Genomic DNA, 25,202 nt, shown 5'->3' with positions numbered 1-25,202 from the left:
GTAAAAGAACAGTTACAATACGTGGGAGAGGACAAACATCTACCTTCTCATGCAACAAGCCTAATGAAGTCTGCAAGCGTCATCGGTTTGGCTATAAACCCCTCCGAAATGGCACACTAGTGTGCGTTGGCTTCGAGACTGGCTCCCACTAAACTCTGCCTCTATCCCGACCAACAGCGTCGCGACAACGCGGCGACGGAGCCTGATGAGTGAAGCAGCGGGGTTGGTCCAGCGAGAGTTGAGTCCAAGCAGCAGGCAGGGGGAAGGCGGTCAGCGCTGAGCTACGCCCCAGGAAAAGCAGTGGTTTGTACGCAGCGTAACTTGGCAGGCACTCAAGAAAGCAGGAAGGAAATAGAGAAGTTCGCTTGCATCGGTTAACGGAATTTTTCTGAATTTATTCAAATCTGACCCTCTCACTTCTGCCCTGGGCCATGCAGCAATGGGAAGCGCCCACAGCGCTGAGACAGGTGCCAGTGTAACACACAGTGGAGAAAAATAACTCTGCAAACAGCCCTGGCCAGCCCAGGCTGATGATCAAACCCGAGTGCAGGAGGCACAAAGGACCCCCAGGTGGCTGCTCCAAGCATCATGCGTGCCCCCACGGCCTACTCCTTTTCCTAAATCAGCATCTGGGTGTAGAGAAGGTCAGTGAAGATGATACAAATACAGGGAATTCACCGCAGTAGAGGTCTGGATGTGCGCGTGCACCCATGGTACACCGATGTCGGGCAGGGGGTACTTCGGTCCTACTCTGAAGGCCACCCAGCGTTCCCTCAGCCCTAAAAAGCCAAGACTTGGGCAGATTTTCCAGGGTTCCCTCACACAACAGCTTTTGCTTCAAACCAGCTTTCATGGATAAAGCAGGAAGCGTGTCTTAAGCTAAAAATGTACATTAAATTTAAAGAGTCCTTAAGGAGGGACATTTATTTACTGATTGCCGGTCCCTATAGTTCCTCGCTCTTCATATAAAAACGCGAAAAGGGAAAAAAGTAAACTCTGGGCATTTAGGACAGTAAAACACAGGGCTCCCTTTCTCAAGACAGTGGATTTTTGATTAATATGGACTCAGAACGACTGCTGCAGCCCAGCTCTCCCTCCCCACCTCAGAGGGGCTTTTTAAGTGGCTTTCAATGGAGATTAAGACATGGGAGAGCCTGCTCACAGCCTGGCTGTGAAACGAGCACATCCAGCCGCCTGCCATCGCTGACCTCTGAAACCTGCTCTGACCCCCCAAGCCTGCTGCAAAACATCACCCCAAAGGCACAAGCAGCCAGCAGAGTTTCAGACGGGACTCGGAGGGCACCAAGGTTTGGAGCACGTCCCCTACGGGCTCCTTGAGCTCCTCCCTGATGACTTGGCCAGGTCTTGCACACAGCGGTTCTTGACCTGGCTGGCTGCCCAAAATATTCTAAGGAAAACGTGCATTTCACAGACCATCGGTGAACTGCTGCATTTCAAGCATTTCCCACAGCACGACAGCAAAAGGATGAGCACACGGTACTACTGGTCCCCAAGAGCCAGCCTCAGGTGCAGGAAGTGACACGGTTCCTTGGCTACAATCGCTACGGAGCGTGCAGCACCACGGGAGCCTGAGGGACAGCACGGGCAGCCCGGCTTCCTCCCTCCTTCCTCCGAAAGGAGATTTCGCCCACACCCTCAACATCCCTCTCTCTTTGGAGTGAGCCCATATTTCCATTTCACTGCTCACCCTGATGGATGCACTCCTCCGAGAGCAGGATTTACGCTCTTGTCACCCCTGGCAGAGGGCTGGGACACGTACAGCTGGGCTCCCTGCTCCGGGGCCACCCAGCCTCCTGACACCCGGCATAAATAACCTGCTGGACTTCGTCAGCAGCTTCCCAGGCTGCTGGCAAACCAAGGACGCAGAAACCATTCTACCAAACCCAGCAGCAACAATCAGAAAAAAAAAGACACAAGTTCACCTATAGCCCTCCTGGGATTTCAGATGCTTGGGACACCAGCAGAGCCATCCCTCCTCAGCCACCTGGCTGGCACAGCGTGTCACCAACAGCCTGATGAAGGAAAGTCCCCAACACAGGATCCACGACACTGACACAGCATTACACAAAGCTTCACGGGGGTCCACGGTCACTTACTGGCCAGGTTTGTCATTAGTACTGGGACATTACAAACCACAACAACAGCAACAACACCCAAAGAACACAACGCCTCTCCACGGGAGCGTAAGCCTGCGACAGCGACACAGTCTGGGTGTCACTCCAGCACCAACACGAGACTATGACTATTCACCCGGTCACGCAGCAAAGACACGAACGCCAGGTCACACCGTCAACACGAACACAGCTCGATACTCCTTCACTTCACAGCTAGGTCACTCGGTGCAGGAAAGCCTCTGTCTCCATCCTCCTCCAGGCCTTTACGGTTAACATGAAGGGAATACCTTCAAACAACAGCTAAGTATTGTGGGAAAAGCCTTTTTAAAAAACAAACAAACCAACCAACCAAGACTAAAAGTCAGCAAGAACAGAGGTAGTGTTCATGTCACCATTTTAAGGATTTTTCCACAAGTGCCCTGTTTTATCTAGAGACTTGTGTTTGTTCTGTAAAAAAAAAAAAGTCGCGACTATTTTGTTGAGTCTTTGAAAACAGCCTATTTCAGCATTTTATATATAGATAAATAGATACAAATATCTATCTATCTATATACACACACAATAACACATTATTATACTTGGCAAACAGTACTAGAAATAGCAACCTGCAGGACAACAGGCAATTCACACACAAAATCCTCTTCTAAGCCATGCAATACATTTTATTTTCCCTTATGCCATTCATCATGACCCATTATGGGTTTTTTCTCCCTGCTCAGAGTACAAGGAGGGGAAGAAAAGGTGGCATCAGATGAACTACTGCAAGTCAGATGGTAAAACTGCATCGGTGCAACGAATAAATGTGGTAAAAATCCACTCCCCTACCCCCCCCCCCCCCCAGAAGGCATCAGCTTTTGCCCATCCAAAGCATGTTCTTCAAGTTTCCAACCACCGGCTTCGCTGCCAGTTTGGAGGTGACATCTGCACTCCTCAGCGTGGATTGTGGCTCACAGAGCATGGAAGACTCGCTTGAAACGGCCTCTTTTGAGTCCGTTATGGTCGACACATCCATGTCACTTGATAAGTCCTCAGAAGACAAGTTAAGACATCCTAGCTTGGCGAGAGAATTGGACCTTTTCAGAGGAGAAGACACAGTCAAGCCAGCCAGCCGCAACCTGGTCTCAATTTCCTGAGTTCGCTGCTTCACCAGGCCGGGCTTGCCCCGCACGCTGTGGATACTGTCACTGCTGGAGCTCCGCGTCAGGTTGGAGCTCCGGGAGGAGGAGGGGGTGTAGCAGATGGTCTTCAGGAAGTCCTTGGTGAAACTGCTCGTGTGCTCCAAACGACACATGACAGGGGTGGAGGTTTTCTGAGGGAACCCCTCTAAGACGCATTTCACCTCCAACTTCTCCACGTTGTTTGCTGCACCTTCGGTTATCAGCGCTGCTGGTCCCAGAAGAGGTACGAGGCCGTGATGTGAAATCAAATCCTCGCTTTCCTCCACGATGCTCGAGTCCACTCTGCTCAGGGGGCTCTCTCTGAGCAGCGACGAGGCGTCGGAGGGCAGGCTTTTCAGCCGCTCCAGCTCTTTGGTATGCTTCCTAACCAAGCCTGCTTTCTGCAGCTGAATAAGAGACTCCTGATGCTGCATCAAATAACTGTTTGCGCTTGGCTTTTCCAAGTCTTTGCTGAACAAGTACTTCAGATCCTTGGTAGCTCTGCTGTCTTTTCTGGCTAGAGACTCTTCTCTTGCCACTTCTGCATTAAGGAGGCCCTTGTCACAGTGTGAGTTTCTCCTGGGCAGCAGAGTTTTGACTGGGTTTTTTGGTGCATCTTTGCCTTTCTCCAAAATGCTGCAGTGTTGATCAAGTGATTTACAAGCACCAGCCTCCAAAGTACCAGTTCCTGCCGACAGAGGAAGCGGAGCCTCATTATTTTTAGTTCTAATTGCTTCCTCTGAGTGCGCCTTGCTGGGCAGGTGGTCCGCCAAGTTGGAATTGATGTGGGAGAGGAGGGCCGGTTGCGTGCAGATCGTGGTGCTGCGACGCGCTGTGCTGGCGTTCAGCTTTTCGCACTGCTCCCCAAAGGAGTCGGGAGACAAACCGGCCGAGGAATACATGCAGTCAGCGCAAGACTGGTAGGAAGGCTTGACCTTACTGAGGATCCCAAATACGGCATCGTGCTGCAAAAAAGAAAACAGGTACAGATAAACGTGCACAGAACAGGACATCGCCAACCAGCAGGGTGAGAGGCACAGACCACAAGAGACATTTATAGCCAAGCAGATTTGAAACGAAGCCCATTTCCACTTCTCTTGAGGCCCTGCAGCAGGAACAAAAGCCACGTACTTTCTCAGCAGACAGTATCTTCAACGGAAGAATACCTACCGTTTCAAGTGACGGTCATGCAAGCAAGTTGCCCAAAGCAGTTTACAGGGCGCTCACATGTGCGCGCTCTCTCTCTGGCATCTAAATCCATAGCTTGGGCAAGCAAAGCCATGTTCAGAAGCACTTCGAAAAGGAAGCAGCTCATCATGGAATGCAAGGCTTTATCCAAGTCAAATGAAACTGTGCTATGAAGATGAGAAGAGCAGTTTCACTTGCAGTAGAGTCAGCCATGCTAATCACCCACCTACGTTTCAACTCCATACGCACCTCAAAATCCTCTGGGCAACTCCTTTTGCTGTTGTTGTTGTTCAGGTTCTCTCTATTAAGCCTGCTCTCCTCCTTGTGCATGGACAAACGCCGCTTCCACTTCTCCATTGGGTTTTCCTCCCTGACACGGTCCTCCCCTGGGTCCCCATGGCCCAGCACTATCCTTCCCTTGAGGGGGCTGAAGTCCAGTTTCTTCTTTGCCTGCTTCTCGCAGAAACTGCTCAGCTCTGCCAGCGGCTCTGCTGTCTCCAGGGCTTTTGTGGTCTCCAGCAGCCTTCCCTCTGAAGGTGCAGACAGAGGCTGTCCCACCAGCGAGGCAGTGCGCTCCGCAAGCGCATCCCGCTCCAGCTCCTCCACTTGGAAAAAGCCCTCCCTGTCACTGGGAATCTTGTTCTCCAGCAGCGTGTCCGACAGGCGACGGAAGCAGTAATTAAACCCCACAGACACTTCTGTGCCGGCTCGGTTGTCCAGGTACGCTGACTGGGAAGGCATGTCCAGGTCAGCCAGGCGGTTTTCCAGGTCGATGTCTAAGCTCTCGAGTAAGAAGTCACCCGACCCCGTGGTGCCATCTGTGTGCTGGGGCAGGTTGCTCTCTGCCTGCTGCTTCCACAGCTTATTGTGGCGCTGCTTGCTGGGGGAAAAGACAAAGACGTAAGTGACTATCGCTGAACTCCAGGATGCTCAGTTCCAGGAACGTCCCTCCCTCCCCACAACCCGGAACCAAAGAGCTGACGGCTGGGTCCAGCCCTGCGGTCCCACCTGGACAAAGCCATCTTTAGCACTGGGGTTTTGTCCCTCCTGCCTGCCCACTCCTGAGTATCTTTGGCCCAGCAGACTCACAGCAGTGCCCTGTACTGCACCCGTGACGGGAAAAGCCCTCAGGAGGAGTCCCTCAGGGCAGAGGGGCACAGAGCCCCCCATCAGAGCAAAACACGCTGAACCAACATCTCTGCACGTCTCATGGCATGGTTCCTGCTGAACTAGAATGAAAAATTCTCTTCCTCTTGCCCAGTAGAACAAGGGCCAAGCGGAGCATGCAGAAACCCTTATTAGATACTACAGTGCCTGCAATGACAAAGACTTGTGATTGGCATGGTCACCCAGAACTGCAAATGGTTTGCGTCCAACACTGCCTGAGCTCAGTTCTGCCTCATAAAACACAAACAATGTTTTGCTGAACAGTACTGGCTGCTGAGAAATACCAACATGCTTCCCAAACGCAGAGAAACCCTCGCTGAATTAAATCGGACCAGATCTCCCTAGAAGACAGCTAATTTCCATCCAGGGAGGCCTGGCATAGAAAAGGCTTAGAAAAACAGAATTAGCTCAGGCTTCTGCATCTGCCCTTCTAAAGAGGACCCTGCAGACTACAGCGCCACGCACGCTCTGCCAGTGTCTTTGAGCCTAACACGCGTGTGTGCAAGAGAGCAACAGAAAAACCTATTGCCTGAACAGAGCTCCCCACACCTACGGAGACTGATTAATATTGTATGATACAAAAACCCAAGCGGCTGCCTACAGTTAGCTGCTTTACTTCCTGCATGTCTCCCTTCCATTATTCATCCTGTCGCCTTACCTGGCGTCTAAAATGCCTTCATATTCCAAAAGCTGTCTCATGAAGCCTGCATTCGGTCTTGCAATGCTGCGTTTTTGCTTGACGTAATTATAGGCCTTTTCCAGTGACCAGCCAAATTCCTTCATGGCATAAGCTATAACAGTTGATGCGGACCGGCTCACACCCATTTTGCAGTGCACCAGGCACTTGGAGTGATTCTTCCTGCAGAAGGACAAACAGGAAAATATGTCTCATCTTTCTGGTTATGGTACCTGTTATCATTTGACATGGTGGAGGGACGGTACATTGTCCTCCTGACCACCCTAACACCGTGGGGCTCAGGAGGCGAGAAACGTTTCAGGTTAATTAGACCATGAGAAGAACTTCTCTCTGGAAAAGTCTGGAGTCAGAGAAGGGCAGCTTCAATCATGCCGCCGTTTCAGAGACCACCACGAAGCCCCCTGTCTGCTTGCCTTTGGATACAGGGATAAGCAGGAACAACCTGAGTGGAAAAGCCCAGCAGAATTTGATGGGCTCTGTCACCATCTCTTGCCTGCAGAGACAGTTGGGGCTGGTCCAACACAGACGTGCTGGAGTACTTCCAGAACTTCCTGAGAAGAGGAAATGTCCTCGCTTCCTTTTGGAAACAAAACAAAATAATAATAATAATAAAAAGTACCACAGGCTAGGAACAGGTTAATGGCAGCACAGGAAGAGACAAGGTAAGGGGAAGTTCCAGGGACACAGAAAACTCCTGGCAAAAGCCGTAACACGGAAGCCCTGTTGCTGCTTTCCGTGGTGGTGTGGCCTCGGGGAGGGCTCAGCTCCACGCTGGATTGAATCCGCAGGGCACGGTGTCAGACCCCCCAGCCTGGACGCGTTCTCTCACTACGCCACGTCTCCCAGCCCACTTACTTGGCCTTATTTATAAAGTGGTACGCCTCATTCCAGTGAGCCAGGAGGTCTGTTGTCTCTTCATCATATACTCGGATATTGTGATAGGCAAACAAACCAGGGAAAAAATTATCAATTTCCCTGGTCACATTCAAAATGTAGTCAATGCTGTGGAGAAGAAAAAGGAAAAATAGATTTGAACTGCCACGGTCATGAAAGAGGAGCTGGTGCACATTGTGAAGTCCATGAAATCTGACACAACATGAGCTGCAGGATTTTATCTACAGCCCTAATCCCAAACCCCTGGGACACCCGGTGACACAGGTCACACGTGTGACATGCAGGGCTTGTCCATTCACCAGTCTCTCGCCACCAGCGTATCCCGCTCAAAGCGTCAAAAGACCCTGGGCACAGGAGGGAGAAGTTTATTTTATCCCATCTGCCAAGGCTTGTAAACTAATGAAAACTCCTCGCTGTATGCCATACACAGTTTCTGGGATGCTAAAAGAAGAAAAGTGCCTCGGCTGCAAGTGATTTGTTTAGGCAAGAGCTGGGAACAGAACCCAGGAATCACGATTTTCAGCTGCCGGCTTTAAATGCAAAACCATCCTTTTCTCTTCTTTCCGACCAAAAATATGAAATAAGAGTCACATGGAACCTCTTGATTCCTGCCAAATATTACAGCAGGGATTACAATGTACCCGGAGAGAATGAATGCCCATGTTGATTTATTATCTCCTATCATTCAGACAAATCAAGGACACAGGATATTTGTTTCAGAATTTGTCCAGCTTTGACTTTTAGACACTGCATGTCAAGCTGCCTTCCCCCTAGATCAGAAGTAGTAACGTACTGTTGGATTTACTTGTTCAAAGATGTTCAGACATCTGTTCCCAAGGACTCCAAATTAAACATTTTCAGTCATGCTGTTGAGCAATGTTTTTCAGTTTCTCACATCAAGGTTGGTGTATGCCTTGGGCAAGCAGCAAATATTTATATTCAAAATTCTCACTCGTCCAAAAAGCGTGAAAGTAAATCAAGCCAAGAAGTGGTGTGGTGATGAGAGCGTGGTGAAAGACAGCCCTGCAGCTGCCTGTCTGGGCAGGTGAGATGGAGATTGCTCATCCACAGGAAGTTCTGCTCCATTTAGATAGAGTTTTTTCCTAAGCTTAGCGCTGTAGAATTTGCTCTTCTGCAGCCTGCAGGAATTCACACCTGACATAACAATACGTATGGCCATTTCACGCTCGGCTGCTACACATTGTGGGGGTTTCAGAGATCTTGATGCACTTCACGAACAAGAAGTTCTGTTATTTTCACTCTATGCGTTATTGACGGAAATGAGGTAGGAAAGATTTCTCGACCAAGGTCCCAACGGTGAGTTATCCACACTGCTGGGAATGGGCCCAAACTCATCCCTACAGTCTACAAACGTCCTATGTCATCTCAAGAGACCTGAATGTAAGTTGAAGGCAACAGACTGGAGGTTTCAGAGTCTAAGGCTGGTGCTTGCAAGATGCAGTACTCACCCCGAGCCCTGCAGCTCCTCAAGGTTGGATGCATTCCACTCGGACCCCTGCAACAGCCACAAAACACACATTTCAAAGGAGCTCAAGAGCATCCCTTTTTCCCAAGGTTCTGCAAGACCTAGCCTCAGCAATCTTCCTTAGCTGCTAACTGAAATACTGGTAATAGCCCCTGAAACAGGAATAGGGCACCAGGGCAGCCAGCACAGGGATGCCCTGTCCTGAACAGGCACGGACCTCCTGAAGGACAAGGGCATTACATCCTCACCTAACAAGTTAGTTCTAGGCCAGCATGTGACGGAGCCCATCCCAAAGCACTGCCTCTGGCTGCTCAGGATTTTTAAACACAGAGATAAGTAGTCTAGGGAAAGAAAACTATTAAACTAAAGAAGGGTAGATATTCGGAAGAAATTCTTCACTGTGAGGGTGGTGGGACACTGGCACAGGCTGCCCAGCGCAGCTGTGGGTGCCCCATCCCTGGCAGTGCCCAAGGCCAGGCTGGATGGGGCTGGGAGCAGCCTGGGCTGGTGGAAGGTGCCCCTGCCTGTGGCTGGGGGTTGGAACTAGATGAGCTTTAAGCTCTCTTTTGATCCAAACTATTCTGTGATTCTACGTGTGGCATGACTAGGATCGCTAATACACAAGAAGTGAGGCAAGTCCTGAAAACTATGGGGGTGTTTACACCTTGGATCCGCCCCCATACCTGCAAACCAGGAAGCTAAAACGGGTTTAGAAAACAGGTTTTGCCCTCAAAGACGAGCACTTCCTCTGACTCTCTCCAAAACAACAACAAAAAAAGACCCAAGCATAACGGGCACATCTCAAGCAAGTCTTTGTTCCAGCTGGCAGTGCCTGGTTTTGCTTGGAGTACCATCTAGTGGCAAAAGATTCGACAGAACACACACCGTTCGCTTCTGCACAAGCTGGAACAGCACATCACCTTTGGCCTTATTCTTTACATAGTTCTGGCCAAGCCTACAGAACTTCATGGGCTCAATCAAAGAAAAACGATACAGTGACCCTAATCAAAGAGCAAAGGGCTGTCACGCGGGGCAGCACCCACAGCTAGACCTTTCGTCTGTCATAGAAAATCTCCACTGCTAGAAATAGAGAGGACTTGAGCTATGCCATGGTATGTCCTGAAACAGGACCAACCTGCCAGGAAAGAACCATTGTATCAAGTCGCAGAAACAAGAACACAGCTAGAAAAAAGGGCTTCACTACTGTGGGCTTTTACAAGCAATGTGGATCCTGGAGTAAAGTCTGCACAAAGGGCAGGACAGTGGGCTGTACCTCTGTCAGCCTTGACACCAAGTCCAGCTTCCTCTAAGCCCACTGACTTGTCAGATCACTCCCACTGAGCCTCCTGCTATTCTGGAGCTCCCAACACAGCAGCTTACCAGATATAAATGATCAAAAATCAGAGACGGTTTGTCCATCTGACCCAGGATAAGCAGCATTTCATTGTCTATAAATTCCTTGAATTCCTTCAAGTTGCAATTCATGTGTTTCTCCAGCTCATTTCGTATCTGCAGAACAGAAAACAAAAGATGCCACCTAGAATCGTGTCTGTTCAACAGAAACATTTGCTGGCACTCCTTTGCAAAACACTTTTTCTGTACTTCATTAAAAACAGCAAGAGGGATTTGACCTTTTGGAGACAAGGAATCTCACTTCGTGGCATCTCTCCAAGTATCCCAGGCCCTCAAACTGAAGATCTGTAAATAAAACTTCAGATAAAATCTTAGAAAGAAAAAAAAAAAAAAAAGAAGGAAAAAAAAAGAAAAAAGAGAGAGAGATATGTATTTTTGGGGTACCTGCTTCTTAAAAATAATTTGAGAGATAAAAAACAAGACCTTGGAGAGCAGCTAACAAAAAAATGTGAAAGCCATTAGAAGAAAGGAGTGAATAATGGCAGCAGTGCTGGTGGAGAGAGATTTCCAGTACGCCCTTATTTTCAAAGCCCGGGCACAGATATAGTCCTCTCAATGCACCTCAGCTTCAGGAAGGTGCAGTGCAAAGCAGCACAACTTTGTTTAACCCACCATGGAAAATGGCTGCAGCAAAATCAAAGCATCTTGACTGCTTTGCAGAGTTAAGAACACGCACACAGACAGACGAGTTCTCAGCTTACGCCTACAATTTGTAACGCTGCTGTTACACAAGAGTGTATCCGAAGCCTTCAGTGCTAAGCTTGAGGAAGGAAAGCCCTGCATGTTAACAGCCTCCCTTGAAAAACAAACAAAAACTCAACCCAAAAAAGAACTATTTCCATTTGCTCTGAGTATGTCTGCACTGCGGCTGGACATATTTACACCAGCCTGGGGGATGGATCCAAACTAGCTTTAGCCTTGACTTGTGATTTTCCATCCATAACCTCAGCAGCAAAATGTCACCTGCAAGCCCCTCTGACGTTCGTTCAGGAACAAAGAAAATAAAACCTTAAAATGAAGCCAACAGGAGAAAGGAAGGCACATACTTTGCTCTGCATTGTTCACGAGCAAGTGAAGATTAGGACACTCATCTGACCCAGCTACATGGCCTCAAGCCATCAACCGCATCTTTTGAGAGTGCTGCCTTTGCTTGTGTAATTCACAGGGATGCACTGAGGAACAAGCATCTGCAAATTCACTGCTGGGACGTGCCTACATGTGCTACAACCAACCGTAACGCAGGCATCACCTTCAAGGCCACTTTGCTGGCAAAGAACCAGGCACTATATGCTTGAAAGCCACATACTTGTTACTAAGGTCTTGAAAAACGCACTCTGATGCTGATATTCCCCACAGGGGAAACAGAAGTACAGCAAAGCCAAAGAGCAGAGCCTTTACGGAACAGTTGGAAATACACACTCAAAAGCCAATGACACCTAGTCAGTCATATGGTGTCTCTTCATCACTGCAGCACTCCCTGGAAAAGGAGTCTAGCAGGAAAAATAAGAGTGGGAATTTTTCTATTTACCTCCTTAGAAGTCACATTTTCCAGGTCTTTGCTCATCATGATGCTCCGGAGTTTGGCTTTAATGAGGCGTTCTGTTCGTTCTCTTTCAGTTGGCCTGAAAAGGAAAAGGAGAGGATGTCTCCAAGCTGGCAGTAAACATACAGTGCAACTCATACAGCACAGAGGACTTGTATTAAAAGCAATTTTTATGAGAATAACAGAAGAAAAGCATTTGAAGACATTTATGAAAAGAAAGGAAATGAACCACCGCAGGAAGAAATGGGAGAAGGGGAGATTTCTCTCATGAGCCAAGCCAACTTATTTAATAAAATTCAGAACTGACTTGTCAACAAACAGGGCTGGAGAGTCGGGGCGGGTGGACTCCAGGTCTTGCATCGCATTCCACTCATTGATGCAGCTCTGGTCAGAGCTGATGCAGCTTTCATAGTATGTGGCCCAGACCAAGGCCACCCCACCTGGGAAGTAGTTATACCTTCTTGCAACTTCACAGGCTTTATGAAGGATCTGTAAAGCAGACCTGCAAGTTTGGAGAACAAATTTGTGCAGATGTGAGCAGCAGGAACAGGCAGAGCAGGATGTGAGAGTTTTTCACAGAGAAAAAAGGGTTTTAGCATTGTTTGTTGCAATTTGCTTTTCTGGGAGCAGGAGATTTATTGTATCAGAGTTCAAAGAGAGCACACAAACTGCACCTTGGAGGCTTTCTCAACAGCCAGTCCAAGGCAGAGGCTGAAATCTTCTGCTGATTAACAGGCAAGCACAAGGCACAAGTCACTCTGGGATCTAATCATTAGCTAACTTGTAAAGCCAGACCAAAGAAAAATAAAGAACATGGACAATTTTCAAACCACCTTCAGCAAGGAGTCAAATGCATATTTACCAGCATTCTTGGCCCCTGACATCCTCCAGGGACAAGGCCCAGATTGGGTCATTTGTTTTTGCAAATTCTAACATTACTTTTTCCTTCCTTCCCTCCTCATTTTTTTTCTCTCCTCCTTTTTTTAAGGCTCTACTCCGAAGATGTCATTGTACTGAATACATTAACCACATCTAAGGCTGCCAACAGGAGGGGCCGAGTTCAAAAGTGACAAGAACAAGAGTTTCATTTGGTTTTGTACCAAATCATCGCTTGCACGACATCCTTCTCTACAGCTGTATCTTTTCCCTATCAGATGCCGCAAGGACAGGGATCTCTCAAGGCTCCAACAGGAGCCAGCAAACTGCCCAGGCCAAAAGTGATGCATTTCTTCTGTGCGGGGCTGGGTAGCAGCCTCTTCAAGAAGGAATCTGCTGGCACAGCTGCTGCTGATTCAGCCACCTCTGCTTCAGTGTTTTGGAATCCCTGCACATGGGAGGGGTGACAGGAGCTGAAAGGTGAACAGGCACCCAGGGCAGCACGGAAAGTTTCTGTGCAGCAGGAATCCCAGCCTGGCCCCAGTAACGAGGCAGAACACGGGGAATGCCATCAGATTGGCAACGGGTCCCGAGACTCCTCCTTCAGACACTTACAAAAACATGCAGAGAGGAAAGACTGGGTTTGCAGCCTGATGAATTCAAGTTGGTCTTTCATATTTATTCATCTCGCTAGTACCACTTCCCTTATTCTGAAGGGCACATACTGCTCTGAACAGAAGCAGAAGATCCTGTTTTTAGATCAGTATTCCCACAGTCGCCTGACAGTGCTACCTGCTGACACAGGGAAGCAGCCTCTCTGCTGCACCTCACTAAATACAAATTATGGAGAATGCTAAAATGCAGTTTGTGGATTTGTTTTTCATTTACTCACAGAAACGACAGTCTTCCTCAATAAAGCTCATTAACACACATACCACATGGCTTGCACCGACACTGGCTTGAAGATGTGCATTCTCCCTGCGGTGCTCACGCTGAAGCCGCTAACAGAGAGAGGGGAAAAAACACACCAGTCAGAAACTGCTCTTCAGGTTGCACTCCATACACAGCTACTGCAAGGCAGCTATAGGGGCACTCACAATCAAAAAGAATCAGGGATGAGAATTTCTACCACCAGTTTTCCAATGTTATAGACTGCCAGGAATGGGAACTCCACCCCTCGAGTGGTATTTCAGAGCACATTCGCTGGGTACCAAAGCAGTTTGAGAGCAGCAAGACAAAAACTCACTGCCTGAATGACTGCAGCCATGAATCTGAAATTGGAACTTAATTTGCAAGGTGATAGAGAAGCTCTCCCACAGCAGCCCCCCAAGCAGGGAAGGACATTCACATTTATCCTTTTAATGTGGTTTCTTACCCATCACCGTCAAGATGGATTTTAGTATCACTCCACAGACGAAGAACCATTCCTATAGTGCAGCTTTTACTGGAAGAGAGATTGTTATACAGGCTGTTAAATATAGGCCACAATGCAGTCATGCCAATAATCTAAATTATTAATACTCTTTAATTTTTAAAATCCTCAAGACTTGCTCTAGTAATTCCTAGTAATATCTTAGGCCATCAAATGCACAGGAGACCGGCAGGTGAAGTCTAAAGGTCTACTCTGATATTAGCATGCTAATTGCTCCACAGGGCTGGAGAAACATCAGAGAAGCAAGAATCAGAATTACCAACTCCTCTCTCCTGCTCCAGAACCTGTCAGAAAGCACTGCAGTATTTGCCCCATAATCTTTCCTGCTCTCTCAACCTCATAAGCTCAGTGCAAGGCAGTTCCCTAACAGGACATAAAAGCAGGTCACAGTGATCTGGCTGCAGATTCAGCTCACTAAAGCGAGGCAGAACGTGAGCCTTGGTAGGTGGCAGAGCAGCTGCCTGCCCTTTCCAAAGGGGACCCAAGGGGCCTTTCAAAGGACTGCGTATTCGATTTTCACTTCATCACTCTGGCTGGTAGAAAAGACAAAAATGGATTTTATGAGTTTACCCAAAAGAACACTTTCATTTCAGAGAGGCAAGAAAACTGTACTCTGATAGGGACCAGCAACTTTCAAGTAGTAAATAATTAAGCTACTGAGATATTAAAGTTTTAAAGGAAATTGGGATGCATACAGCAACAGCCAGTTAGCAAAGATCTCTGGGTTTGTTTCATTTTTTCCTTTCTTTTTTAAGCCTTCAGCCGCTTTCTACAGTGGATCAAAGGATTTGACAGGCCAGTTTGAACACACATGTGGACAATGTGCACTTTAGAGCTTTGCAAGAAAAAAAATGGTTTTTATTAAACACATGTAAAAGGACTAAAACCCACAAAAGTGCCTGACAAGTCAAACTGTCAGCAGTCAGAACACTTACAGCTCAGCAGTGACACAGCCCCAACACAGAGCCATGGAGTCACTCAATGAAGTTGCTAATGCCAAGTGACTTCTTCATGCATGAGACTTACCCTTAATTAACAAAACCTTTGGCTTTCAGGGGAGACAGCAATTGAAATGGCAGCTAACCTTACAGTTAGGATGGATTTGTCATAACTTCTCCATCCTTCCTCGTCTCACATCAATAATCACCCGAAGCAAATTATTGCAATGTTTTTTCAGATTAGAAGATGACATTGCATTCACTGCTGCTGCACACTAAGTGTGCCATAAGGAAATGCTACATTAGAATTTCCTCCATAACACTAACAGCAGTAATTTAACAGCAGATACAAGAGGCAGCAAAGCCAGTGACAATAATCACAGCAGGGAGGCATGGCTAGGAGTTTCCCTACAGGTCTCACTGCAGTGCAGAAGCTCCCCACTTCCACTTACAGCAGTGGAAACAACCTCTAAGGTTTTCCAGCTGCACCAGCACAACACGGCAGCCTGATAAATCACTGGAGAACAGAAACAACAGTCTGGAAGCTCTGACTTCTAACTCCAGCTCTGCCGAATCAGCCCTGTGTCTCTGAGCCAAGGGCTTTTCTGCCTTGGTTTACTCACCTAGAACTGAAATCATGGGAGAGGGTCTGCGATAATAAAATATTACATTTGCCTTCCAAAATATTAAATGCTCTTATCAGTTAAACAAAAGAAACAGCTCATTACTGACACGTTGGTTTGTTGGTTTGGGAGGTCCTTTTGCAGTATTGTTTTTTGATATTATCTTGCAAGTAAGCAAAAACCAGCTCCATTGCATCCTACCATCAACAGACTTGAAGTCTGGTGGACAGAATAAGTTCCAGTTTTGCAAATGTGTCTGCAAGAGTGTTTTGTAGTGAGCAGACAGCAGACTACCACAGAGGAAGTAAATGCCACAGCCTTAGAGAAGGATTACACGTGAACACTTTGCTCACAACTGCACAGAGAGCCCAAGGAGACTGAAAGCTTTCTGGAACAAAAACTGGTCAGAAAACTCAACACGTCCTTTCCCTTGCTAGAATTTGCAGATGTGTGTAAACCAGCTGCTTGGGGACAGTTTGGAGTTGACAGGCTTTCCAGAGAGCCCAGCCTCGCCTTAGACATACCTCTCCTTGCTGGAGAAATCCACACCCAGCAAAATATTCTCTTCTGTGTCCTGTCGTCCGCTGCTGTATACAACCACCATGTACCGGACTCTGTCTGTCCACACACTTTCCAAACGGACAGCCTAGAAAAATGTCATCAAGCTCAACAAACTAGCTTTTGGATAATTATTACTTCCATTGCTGGCTAATATTTTTTTAAGGTGTAATTGTGCCCAAAACCTTTATTTAACTGCAGTATAAAAGACACAGGGAGAGACTGTCCATTTTCCAGCAAGGTTAGCTGCCAGTTTGACTTGGCATCGGGTGGGGAGAAGATTAGCCTAGACTATCTGCCTCAGTTCAGAGAAATACTACAAAACCTAACCTGAAGATTTGTTCCAAAGAGGTTCAACTAGAAAGCTGGTAAAAAACATTGGTCAGGCACTGAACTGAAAACAGAAGCAGGCTCAGAGGGTACTTGCACTCACAAGCCTTCACTGAAATATGCTAGTCATGCTGAAGGGGATAAATGACATACACACTTTTCTGCAGTGACTTTTATAGCCTCTGCAGATTTCTTTAAAAGAAAGCCCAGCCCCCTTCGTGCAATTTCAAGACTGACTTAAGAGTGTCCACTAGCATCAGCAAGCTCTTGCCTTCTCCTGTAGCGGCGTTTGTCCGCTGACTGGAAAATTAAATTTAACAAAACAAACACGCTTCAGACGGATCAGTTTCCTGACCCAAGTCATTACCTGGATGTAAGAACTGGGGCAAAAGGAGTGGAAAAGAAAACGTGGTAGGGCTGGCAACCAGCACAGAGTTAAGCTGACTCTGAAACCTAGGATTTGTCAATGCTTTTCATGAACCTCTACAGGTCTGTTTCAAATGCCTTCAACAGAAAGGAGAGCAGGAAAATGCATCTTTTCTTACCAGTTTGATCCTATCCTCACAGCGAAGGAGGTTGATCATCACCTGGAGGTGCTGGGGCAAATCACCTGCAGAGAAAGCAGAGAAATAATCAGAAAGGGTCTCTTGCTTGCTGCAGTAAGAATCAGCAGATCTTGACCTTTAATGGAACTGGATGTTTCCAAGTCAAAAAATAACATTTAAGGGAGGCCAACTAACCCTGCTGTCCCAGTGAATACTGACAGAGGTGAGCTTCTTGGATGAGCATTATCTGGCTGTGTGAGAACTTGACCTCACAGTATTTGGAAGCTAACAGATATATTGAGACCACCTGTGACTGGCACAAATGATGATACCCTTCTGTTGCAGAATTTTGGGGAAGACAAAGATAAGGGCACCGAGGACAGGGGAGGAAGAGGCAGGAGGAACAACTCTTGATTAAAAAGGGGACAAAGGAGAAAAAAAACCCCAACTTTGACTTGCGAAACACACATAGCACTGTGGGACCAGCCCCACTGGCCTGATGGAGGGTATATCTGAACATGAGAAACTTCTGAGGAGGAAAGGCTGCACAATGGCCCAGTTTGGGTGATGGATTCCCTTCTATCTCAAAGTGCTGCTCATGCAACAAGTCCCCTCTGCTCTAGAGCAGTGGGTACATTTCTGCTTGGTGAAATGAACAAGGAATCCGTAAGAAAACAAAACAAGTTCACATCTAATAACTCAGTAATGCACTCATAACTTTCCATACAAGATAAAATTCCTTCTGTAGGATGTTTGCTGGGTATATGAAATTGCTGACAATTAAAAAAACACAAAGCCAAGCCTGGCATTCAAACACCCTCTTTGTGCTTGGAGTGTTTACTAAGCAGCAGACGCACAGTATCACACTGTGCCTTTCCCACATGCTCCTGCTCTCAAAATGCCCCAATGATCTTACTTCTTTCCCAGTAATCACTTATTCCAAAACCATCAAAGACAGAAGGCATAAAAACACTGGGTAAGTAGAATCCACATTTCCGAACCCCCTATCTGCTTATCAATCCTTACGTACGTTCACCATACAACTTCCTGCCATTTCTTCCCACCAGTTTGGCACACTGGAGGGGACCCAAATCCTGCTAAGATGTTCCTCACTCCTACCGGCAACAGCAAAAAACCCCAGCAACAGGTAGTTTCAAAAGAACAAATGCTGCCAGCCACACCAAAAGTCCCAAGCTTCAGATTATCATTACCTGGTCCAGTGAAAGGTGTCCCTGCCCACAGCAGAGGGGCTGGAACTAGATGATCTTTAAGGTCCTCTCCAACCCAAACCACTCTGTGATTCTATGATTATTGGAGGCTGAGAGAGCACTCAGAGAAATGTGCTGAAGCAGGACCTTAATAACTACAGAAGATGTGTTAGAGCCCTGTGACTCAGCCTATCCAATTTTCCTCCCCACAGGCCAAAGGGAAAGACAAAGATAAATCCCTGAAGCACAAGTGACATTTCTTCTTCTGCAGCTGTGGAAAACAGGGGTACATATTCAGCACAGACCTTCTGGCTCAGCAGGCTACCCTGCCTAGAGAATGACATACTGAACACCATCATGTCTGCAGAGAATAAGCTTCTACTCCAGCTACGGTTCTGAGACAACGACAAAAATTTAAACAAAGTCTCCACAATCACATGTTCTCATCTGAATCAAGTGGGCAGAAAACCTGATTTTACTCAGCAAGTTGTACAAGGCCCCCTATGACAATAAGAGGAGTCACCCGCCCACCCGTGCGTGCTATTAGCCTGTCCACGAGGACGGGATGAGCAGCAAAGCAAGCAGGAAAACGAATTTCAGGAGATGACTTAATCCACTACCTGCATGTTTGTGAGGATGCTGTAGACTTCGCTGGCCCTGGGAGCTGTTTCCTTGTTGTAAGAAAAGGGCTGCGCCTTTCACCATGAAAAAGCTCTCGCTTAGGCTGGAAAACAAATGATAAGAGGAAATCAACTGAAAGGAAATACCAGCAAAATGCGTGCTCAGGTCTGTATGCCTAGGGAAGGGCGGGCTTCCCCTCACTAAAACGTAGTAGGATTTTGCCATGAGAAGCTGCTCCCAAAGTTTAATCCTGCCACTTGCACGGCATGGCTCCAGGATTATTCATGGATAATTCATGTGTCATTTCCCACCAACATTTTATTACTTGGCCACTGCAGGAGGAACTTGCCTGAGCTGTCACAGGCTGGAAATTACTTTATCACTTGATAATCAAATTCTGCAACTTACAAACAGTGGAGGGGGTAAGGCTTTTTACAGGTTTAGACCTGTAAAATGATTGAAGATCAGGTTCCGAGTCAATCAGTTCCTACTAATTTCAGTTCTTGAGATTTCTTTGGAATGCAAAACCAAGAACATGCTACCATAAATTGTCTGTAGATTTAAAGAGGAAGGGAGGGTAGATGAAACCTGTACATCACAAGAGAAAGGAAACTGCGCTGAAACCTCAGGGGAAAAAACAACCGACAATAGTTAAAGATTTTGCTTTGCTCTGGCTAGATACAGCCGCCCTGGAAAATACTACTGATAAGAAAGCAGGTCACAGTATGTGTATGTGCAAATACATAACGATATTTCCACAGAGGTGAATGACACAGTCCCCAGAACATAACCAAAGAGAAGGCTGAACAAAATCAGTAGTTACAGTAAGCACCAGCACAAGCCTAATTACATAGTACCACAACACACTCGCGAGCATTTTAGAAATAGACTTGGACATAAGTGGTAAAGTTAGCATTTCCCACAAGGCTGAAAATCAACGTCTACTAAGCTACCTTTTAGTTGCCACAGTAACTGCTTACACTGCATTTCCTACACTTCAAAACATCACAAGAGACATTCCTTGTTACAAAGCCCAATTTTCTGCTGGCCTACACTTCCAAACATAGATCGTCATTAATTACTGTCTGCTATCTACTAAATATAAATGCTCCATTATGAGATTGTGCTACACAGGAGTTACTTATGCTACTGAAAATGATCCCACAGGAGTTACTACTCTCAGCACTTACCTATTCTGTACTTTATCTGAAGTCTTTGCCTTTGGGCAGAAGTGAGCACTAACTAACACTCCGTTCTACCTTAAGTGTTTTTGTGAAGACAGACACAAATCTAACTTCTTTTTGGCTTTTGCAGCAAGTTCAGCTTTTCCTTTCTCTGTGAACTCAGCCAAGGTTCCCAGGCAAAACTTCCTCATTTTTCAACTCAACCTTCAAGGTGCAAAATTCCCAGAAAAATCTGAATCAGGTTTGGAATTTCAGCTGCTTTTAAAAACCAAACTAGAATTTTTGCCCAAGTTCCAGGCTCCACAAGTCATATATCAGATCAATAAAATGCCAGCAGGACAACTGCACTCAAATTAAAACAAGCTTTTCTCCATTTGCACTCCCACAGCATTCTTGCACTCACCACTCACTTCACTAGCAAGCTGTGTCTGAACAGGAGCCACGCAGTTTGCTTGTGATCCGAAACACCAGTTTTGCTCTGCCCAGCACACACACTAGCAGCAAGAACTTCTGCAAACAGGAATTTGGTTTATTCCATAAGTAAGCCAGGAAGAGTCTTGTTTCCTTCGCGCACCAGATCTCACAGGAAAGCATTAAAAAAGGCCAGAAGTTGCACAAAAGCAGTGACACCAACACAATGTATAGGATAATCAGCTAGATACCAGCTTCACACACACTCGTCTGTTTTTTTTCAGCAAGAGGAAGGGAATGGTTAGATAACACACGAGGATGTAATTAACAGCATTCCTGTCCCAAGAGTTTTGGGAAATATTTCTTTGCGAAAGTGAAAAAAATATCCCAAAGGATATTCTTTTATCCCTAATAAAGTACTGACTGGGATTTCTACAGCAGGAAAAACCTTGGAAGAGACAGAGCTCCTTCTCAAAGGCATCAGTAACTCCTGCTCTGACAGTTCATCTCACCTGATGTTCTCTCTTGCAGCCAGGAAACCTTTTACAGTAAAGCAGAATATTCCCAGTTGCAGGCAAATGAGAAAGCTGCACTGCAGGAGCAGAAAGTGATGGCAGGAAAAGGACAACCCTCATCGCAATTTTTTTGTCACCATCTATTCATCTGCATGGAAATAAACTGGAAAGCAAAGCCAAAGAACCTGTTGAAAGCAGGATTTCTTTTTTAGTTTAAATGTTTGTCTCCTAAACTACACACTAACCTCACACAGCAGCCTGCTGTGGGTCAGACTGCCCGTACCTCCCCAGCACTACCCGTGCTCCCCAATCCCCACATCAGCTCCCACTTCCATACGACCAGCACGCTACCGTACAGAGCTAACCCATCCAAGCTCTTTGCAAAAGCTCGTATTTTACACCATACTGAAACAGCAACGTTACCCAACACCGTCCCTTATCTCCGCTCTAGGAACACTCTTTGCTCTCAGTCGCTTCATACAACTGCCCTAAAAGACAGCTAACAAAATACAAGCGAGGAAAAGGCAAGGCATGATATTCCAACCCAGTTTTAAAAAACCCTTTTAAATCCTGCAGTTCCAGTAAACAAAAACTCCAAACTTTTTTTTTTTTTAAATCTGCTAAAGAACAGAAAAATCCTGTCATTAAAGAACATCCCCAACTTTTGACCCTCAGCAGCAGTGATAAATGCCCTAGTAAGCAGCATTTGTTAGCAGCATAAAAACGAGTGGCTTATACATACTAATTTGGACTGGTTTTCTTTGAACAGCAGAAGCATTGTGCTGGCCCAAGAGTCAGACAGAAGTCAGTAAATTTGAAAAGATTCATAACTAGCTGTAAAACTCACATCCTTTTGCTTCTAAACCCATTTAAAAAAAAAAAAAAAGAAAAGAAAAGGAGGAAAAGAAAAGGTTGACCGTATATTCTGTGCAGAGCAGAGAAATCGCGTCTGTTGATGCTACCCGGGAACTGGATGACTTATACAGAACACTGTGTCTTCCACTGATATCCTGGCTTGAAAAAGCACTTGTCCTAACATATCCTGATGAAAGGGGGCCATTCAAGAGGGGAAAAAACCAGCTGAGGCTCGTCTAATCATTTCCCTCCTCCAGACTTGTTTGTTTGTTTGCTTCCTCCCGCATGCTCTGAAGGCAACACAACGCCTATCAGCAACCACAAACGAAGCAGCCCCTCGCTGTACGAAGTCCGTATTCCCTGGGACAGGACTAGATAAAAAAGCATCGGATTGACTAATGCCTTTACAATTAAAACACTGCATGCCACCACTGTAATATAAATATGACAAAGGCATTAGCTGTCAAATTAAAATGCTTCTTCACTTACTGTACAGCTTGAATTTCAGAGTGACTCATGAGTTGCTGAGCTCCTACTGAACAAGAAAGTCTTTCAGGTGGCTTGGTATTTATTTATTAGCAGCCTGCTATAATCAAATTCACTGAAGACTTGTTTCTTACAGACACCCAACTAATTCTTTGTCTAGGCATAAACCATAACGACACGCTCGCGTTTCACCAGTGCCACCAGCCCAACCAGGGGGAGAAGCAGCTTTCTGTTCAGTTTTCACCCAGCCTGACTGGCATGCACCACAGATACCACCCATCCCCTGGATGCCCTTCCAGGAATCCGGACCAGCACTGCTGCTCTACAGGAGTCACTTCAGGCTATCCAATAAATGCAGACAGAGCCCATCAGTTTTGTCAGTCCTGCTCCAGCACAGCTGCAGAGCAGTCCTCCTTCCACTCCATAACCTCAGCTTATCAAATTAACGGCATTAACTCCCCAAGGGAGGTAAAACCCCTAGGCTTACAAGCATCTGGGAAGTGCCAAGGGTGTCAGCAGGAGGGTACAGCCAGCTACGGTGCTTTGCTGTCTGTAAAGCAGGGGTCTTTCTGCACCCAGAGGGATGGCACCCAGGGGCTGGCAAGGAGAGGGTGTTTCGTGGCCCCGGCACTGCTGAGAGCAGGCTCCAGCGTCTCTTGCTTCACTGTCCCTTGCTCCATCCGTTGGCTCCATGCTGTTCAACTTGAAAAGGAAATATTTCTTCCCCTTTGGGAAAGCTCCAGAGGAGCACGGCTGCAACACACATCAATTACATTTCAAGTTGCTTAAGAACACAATAGGCAGCGCTTTTAATCGTTACAAAATGCCACCCCCTGGGTCCACAAATGCCAATAAGCAATCTGTTAAAAATACTGGGTTTTGGAACAAGAGACGGAGCTGCTCCTGTTACTGGACAGAGCGAGCTGGAAGCCAGCTGCCAGTCGCAGAACAATTTTCCCTAAGCAGCTTGCTTTGTCATCGCAGCTTAAGCTGTGGTGTGTCCCAGGAAGAAACCTTGTACGCCTCGGGTATACAAGTTTCCTGTTTTAATGGGAAATCTCACATAAGACGTAATCATCTTGCAGGATAAAAGAAAACACTCTATTAATATATCTTAAAGCTACATAACTAATCTCAAAATAAATATCCATACACAGAAGTTAGGAAAGAGAAAACCACTTTCCCTGGGAAGACACAGCCAAGCCTGAGGTTGATTCAGCAGCCTCTTGCTAGTTTAAGAATTAAAAAATAGTATCTAGCTAAAAGAGGCAGAACACAGAAACATCAGTTTGTGTCTGGCTGAGTATCCCTGCTGCTTCCAGAACTGCCACAGGATCACTCAGTGCAGGGATGCCCAAGGAGCCTGGCTTATCACCACACTGCCAACGACCCTCGGTATTTCTGGAGCCGTAATGAACTTAACTTTGTGTTTGCTGCTGATCACAACCAAGAAGCTCATTTAGTGCAAGTGTTTGTTCAGATCTGCTTGTCTACAGCTCCTGATGGGTCTCAAAGCTTGCTTCAACTAACATTTGGTGCTCACCTCTGCCTGGCTGTTCCACCAAAGTTATACCCTCCTCTCCCAAAGAGATAACATTCCAGATGTCCTTTCAAGATATCTGCTCCCACCTGAAACTTTCCTCTGTTCCTGTTTAACCTTTCATCTTGAGCAACTCTCACATTGTTGACCTGTCGCATGTTTGTGCAGCTGGGTGCAGAGCTCCATGTTCCAGAAAAGCTCTGCAATGAAGCCTTACCCAGGCACAGGGCCACCATCATGCTCTCTGGGCACTAAATCTCTGTCAAATTAAGTTTCTTAATTCCCCCTTCATTAATGGAACAAAACATACATGTGGTGCAGGGGTAGAGAACGTCATCTATGCATCCGGGCTGAGCCAGAGCACCCCCTTCCTACACACTGCAGACAGACTTCTCCCCATGCCCAGGGGAGCACACATTTTCGGCTAAAAAAGGGCAATAATTGCTTCTCTCAAAATTGGTCGCAATTTTACAAAGGCGTGAACATGGTAGTACCTCCCAGTTCCTTGGGTTTTATGACATCTTCTGCTCCAAATGTTTCCAAACTGATAAGGTAAGGGAAAAACAGGCCTCCCAAGCTCCACAAAATTAAACACCCTTCCCTTTTCCACAGCCCCTTTGATAAGGAGAACTGATTTTTTTTTTTTCCCTTTTTCTTCCCCCGTTTTCTGCTCACTCGGGAAAAAGCCCAGCCACCTCAAGGCAATTAAGCAAGAACACAAAGCACAGCCCCTGGAAGGGTCCTCCCTGGTACACCTCTCTGCTGCGGTGCAGCAGCCCAGGGATCGAGACAGTCCCCTGGGATGCTCCCGCATCCCAGCCAGGCCCTCCATGTGCCAGACGGTGGTTTTTAAGACAGGGCACCGCTGCAGCGAGTCAGAGGGCTGTCACACAGTCATACCGAAATAGCAATGTAAACTGGAAACGAGCACATCAAATAGAAACAAAGATGCGGGGAGAGAAATAGCAGGAAGATAAGGCAGCAGCTGCACAGCCCCTGCTTCCCAGGCCAAGCTGACAATTAAAGCACACTGACTGCTTGCTTTGGCTTGATAGAAGGCACATCAGATAACACTTCCTGACCAAGAAAGGGGCCTTCAGAAGGGGTCTGAGCAACATAAAACAGCGCCAGGGAAAAAATGAACTTCAAAGCTACTTGCTCGCATGCTACTGTACAACCTGAGAAACAGAAATGGGAGTTTTAACAGCAGCAGCGAGTCATTTCTCATGGGTTTTTTTTAAGAAGTACTTTGTGTGTTTCCAAAGGCCCTTTTCTGTGTGTCACACACCAGTCACGCAGAGTCCAGTGCCACAAAAAGATTAAATGAAACAAAGGAATCGCCTTTACAAATATAGCTGAGAGTATGGCCACAACAGCCCTGCTTAGTGTGACATGCTGCC

General features: G+C 46.7%; 1 protein-coding gene across 8 annotated transcripts in view; it reads right to left on the bottom strand.

Moving 5' to 3' along the window:
- Positions 1 to 2,779: 2,779 nt before the first annotated feature.
- The window catches only part of SSH1 (slingshot protein phosphatase 1), a 37,357-nt gene continuing 14,934 nt past the window's right edge, over positions 2,780 to 25,202 (bottom strand). For 2 of the 8 annotated variants that reach the window (XM_040608084.1, XM_040608129.1), the window contains 13 exons: positions 18,811 to 18,914; positions 16,983 to 17,047; positions 16,074 to 16,195; positions 13,932 to 14,000; positions 13,492 to 13,557; positions 11,988 to 12,182; positions 11,666 to 11,759; positions 10,105 to 10,233; positions 8,708 to 8,754; positions 7,200 to 7,346; positions 6,306 to 6,506; positions 4,730 to 5,360; positions 2,780 to 4,257 (listed from right to left, as the gene is read on the bottom strand). In XM_040608084.1, coding sequence (XP_040464018.1) covers positions 2,983 to 4,257; positions 4,730 to 5,360; positions 6,306 to 6,506; positions 7,200 to 7,346; positions 8,708 to 8,754; positions 10,105 to 10,233; positions 11,666 to 11,759; positions 11,988 to 12,182; positions 13,492 to 13,557; positions 13,932 to 14,000; positions 16,074 to 16,195; positions 16,983 to 17,047; positions 18,811 to 18,914 — 3,145 coding nt within the window. In that variant the 3' untranslated portion in view covers positions 2,780 to 2,982. The other 6 variants (XM_040608109.1, XM_040608117.1, XM_040608094.1 and 3 more) reach the window with 6 other exon arrangements.

Source organism: Falco naumanni, chromosome 1 (genome assembly GCF_017639655.2).
Source record: "Falco naumanni isolate bFalNau1 chromosome 1, bFalNau1.pat, whole genome shotgun sequence".
In the NCBI taxonomy this organism is placed as follows: Eukaryota; Metazoa; Chordata; class Aves; order Falconiformes; family Falconidae; genus Falco; species Falco naumanni.
This window is presented reverse-complemented; position numbering and strand designations above follow the sequence as displayed.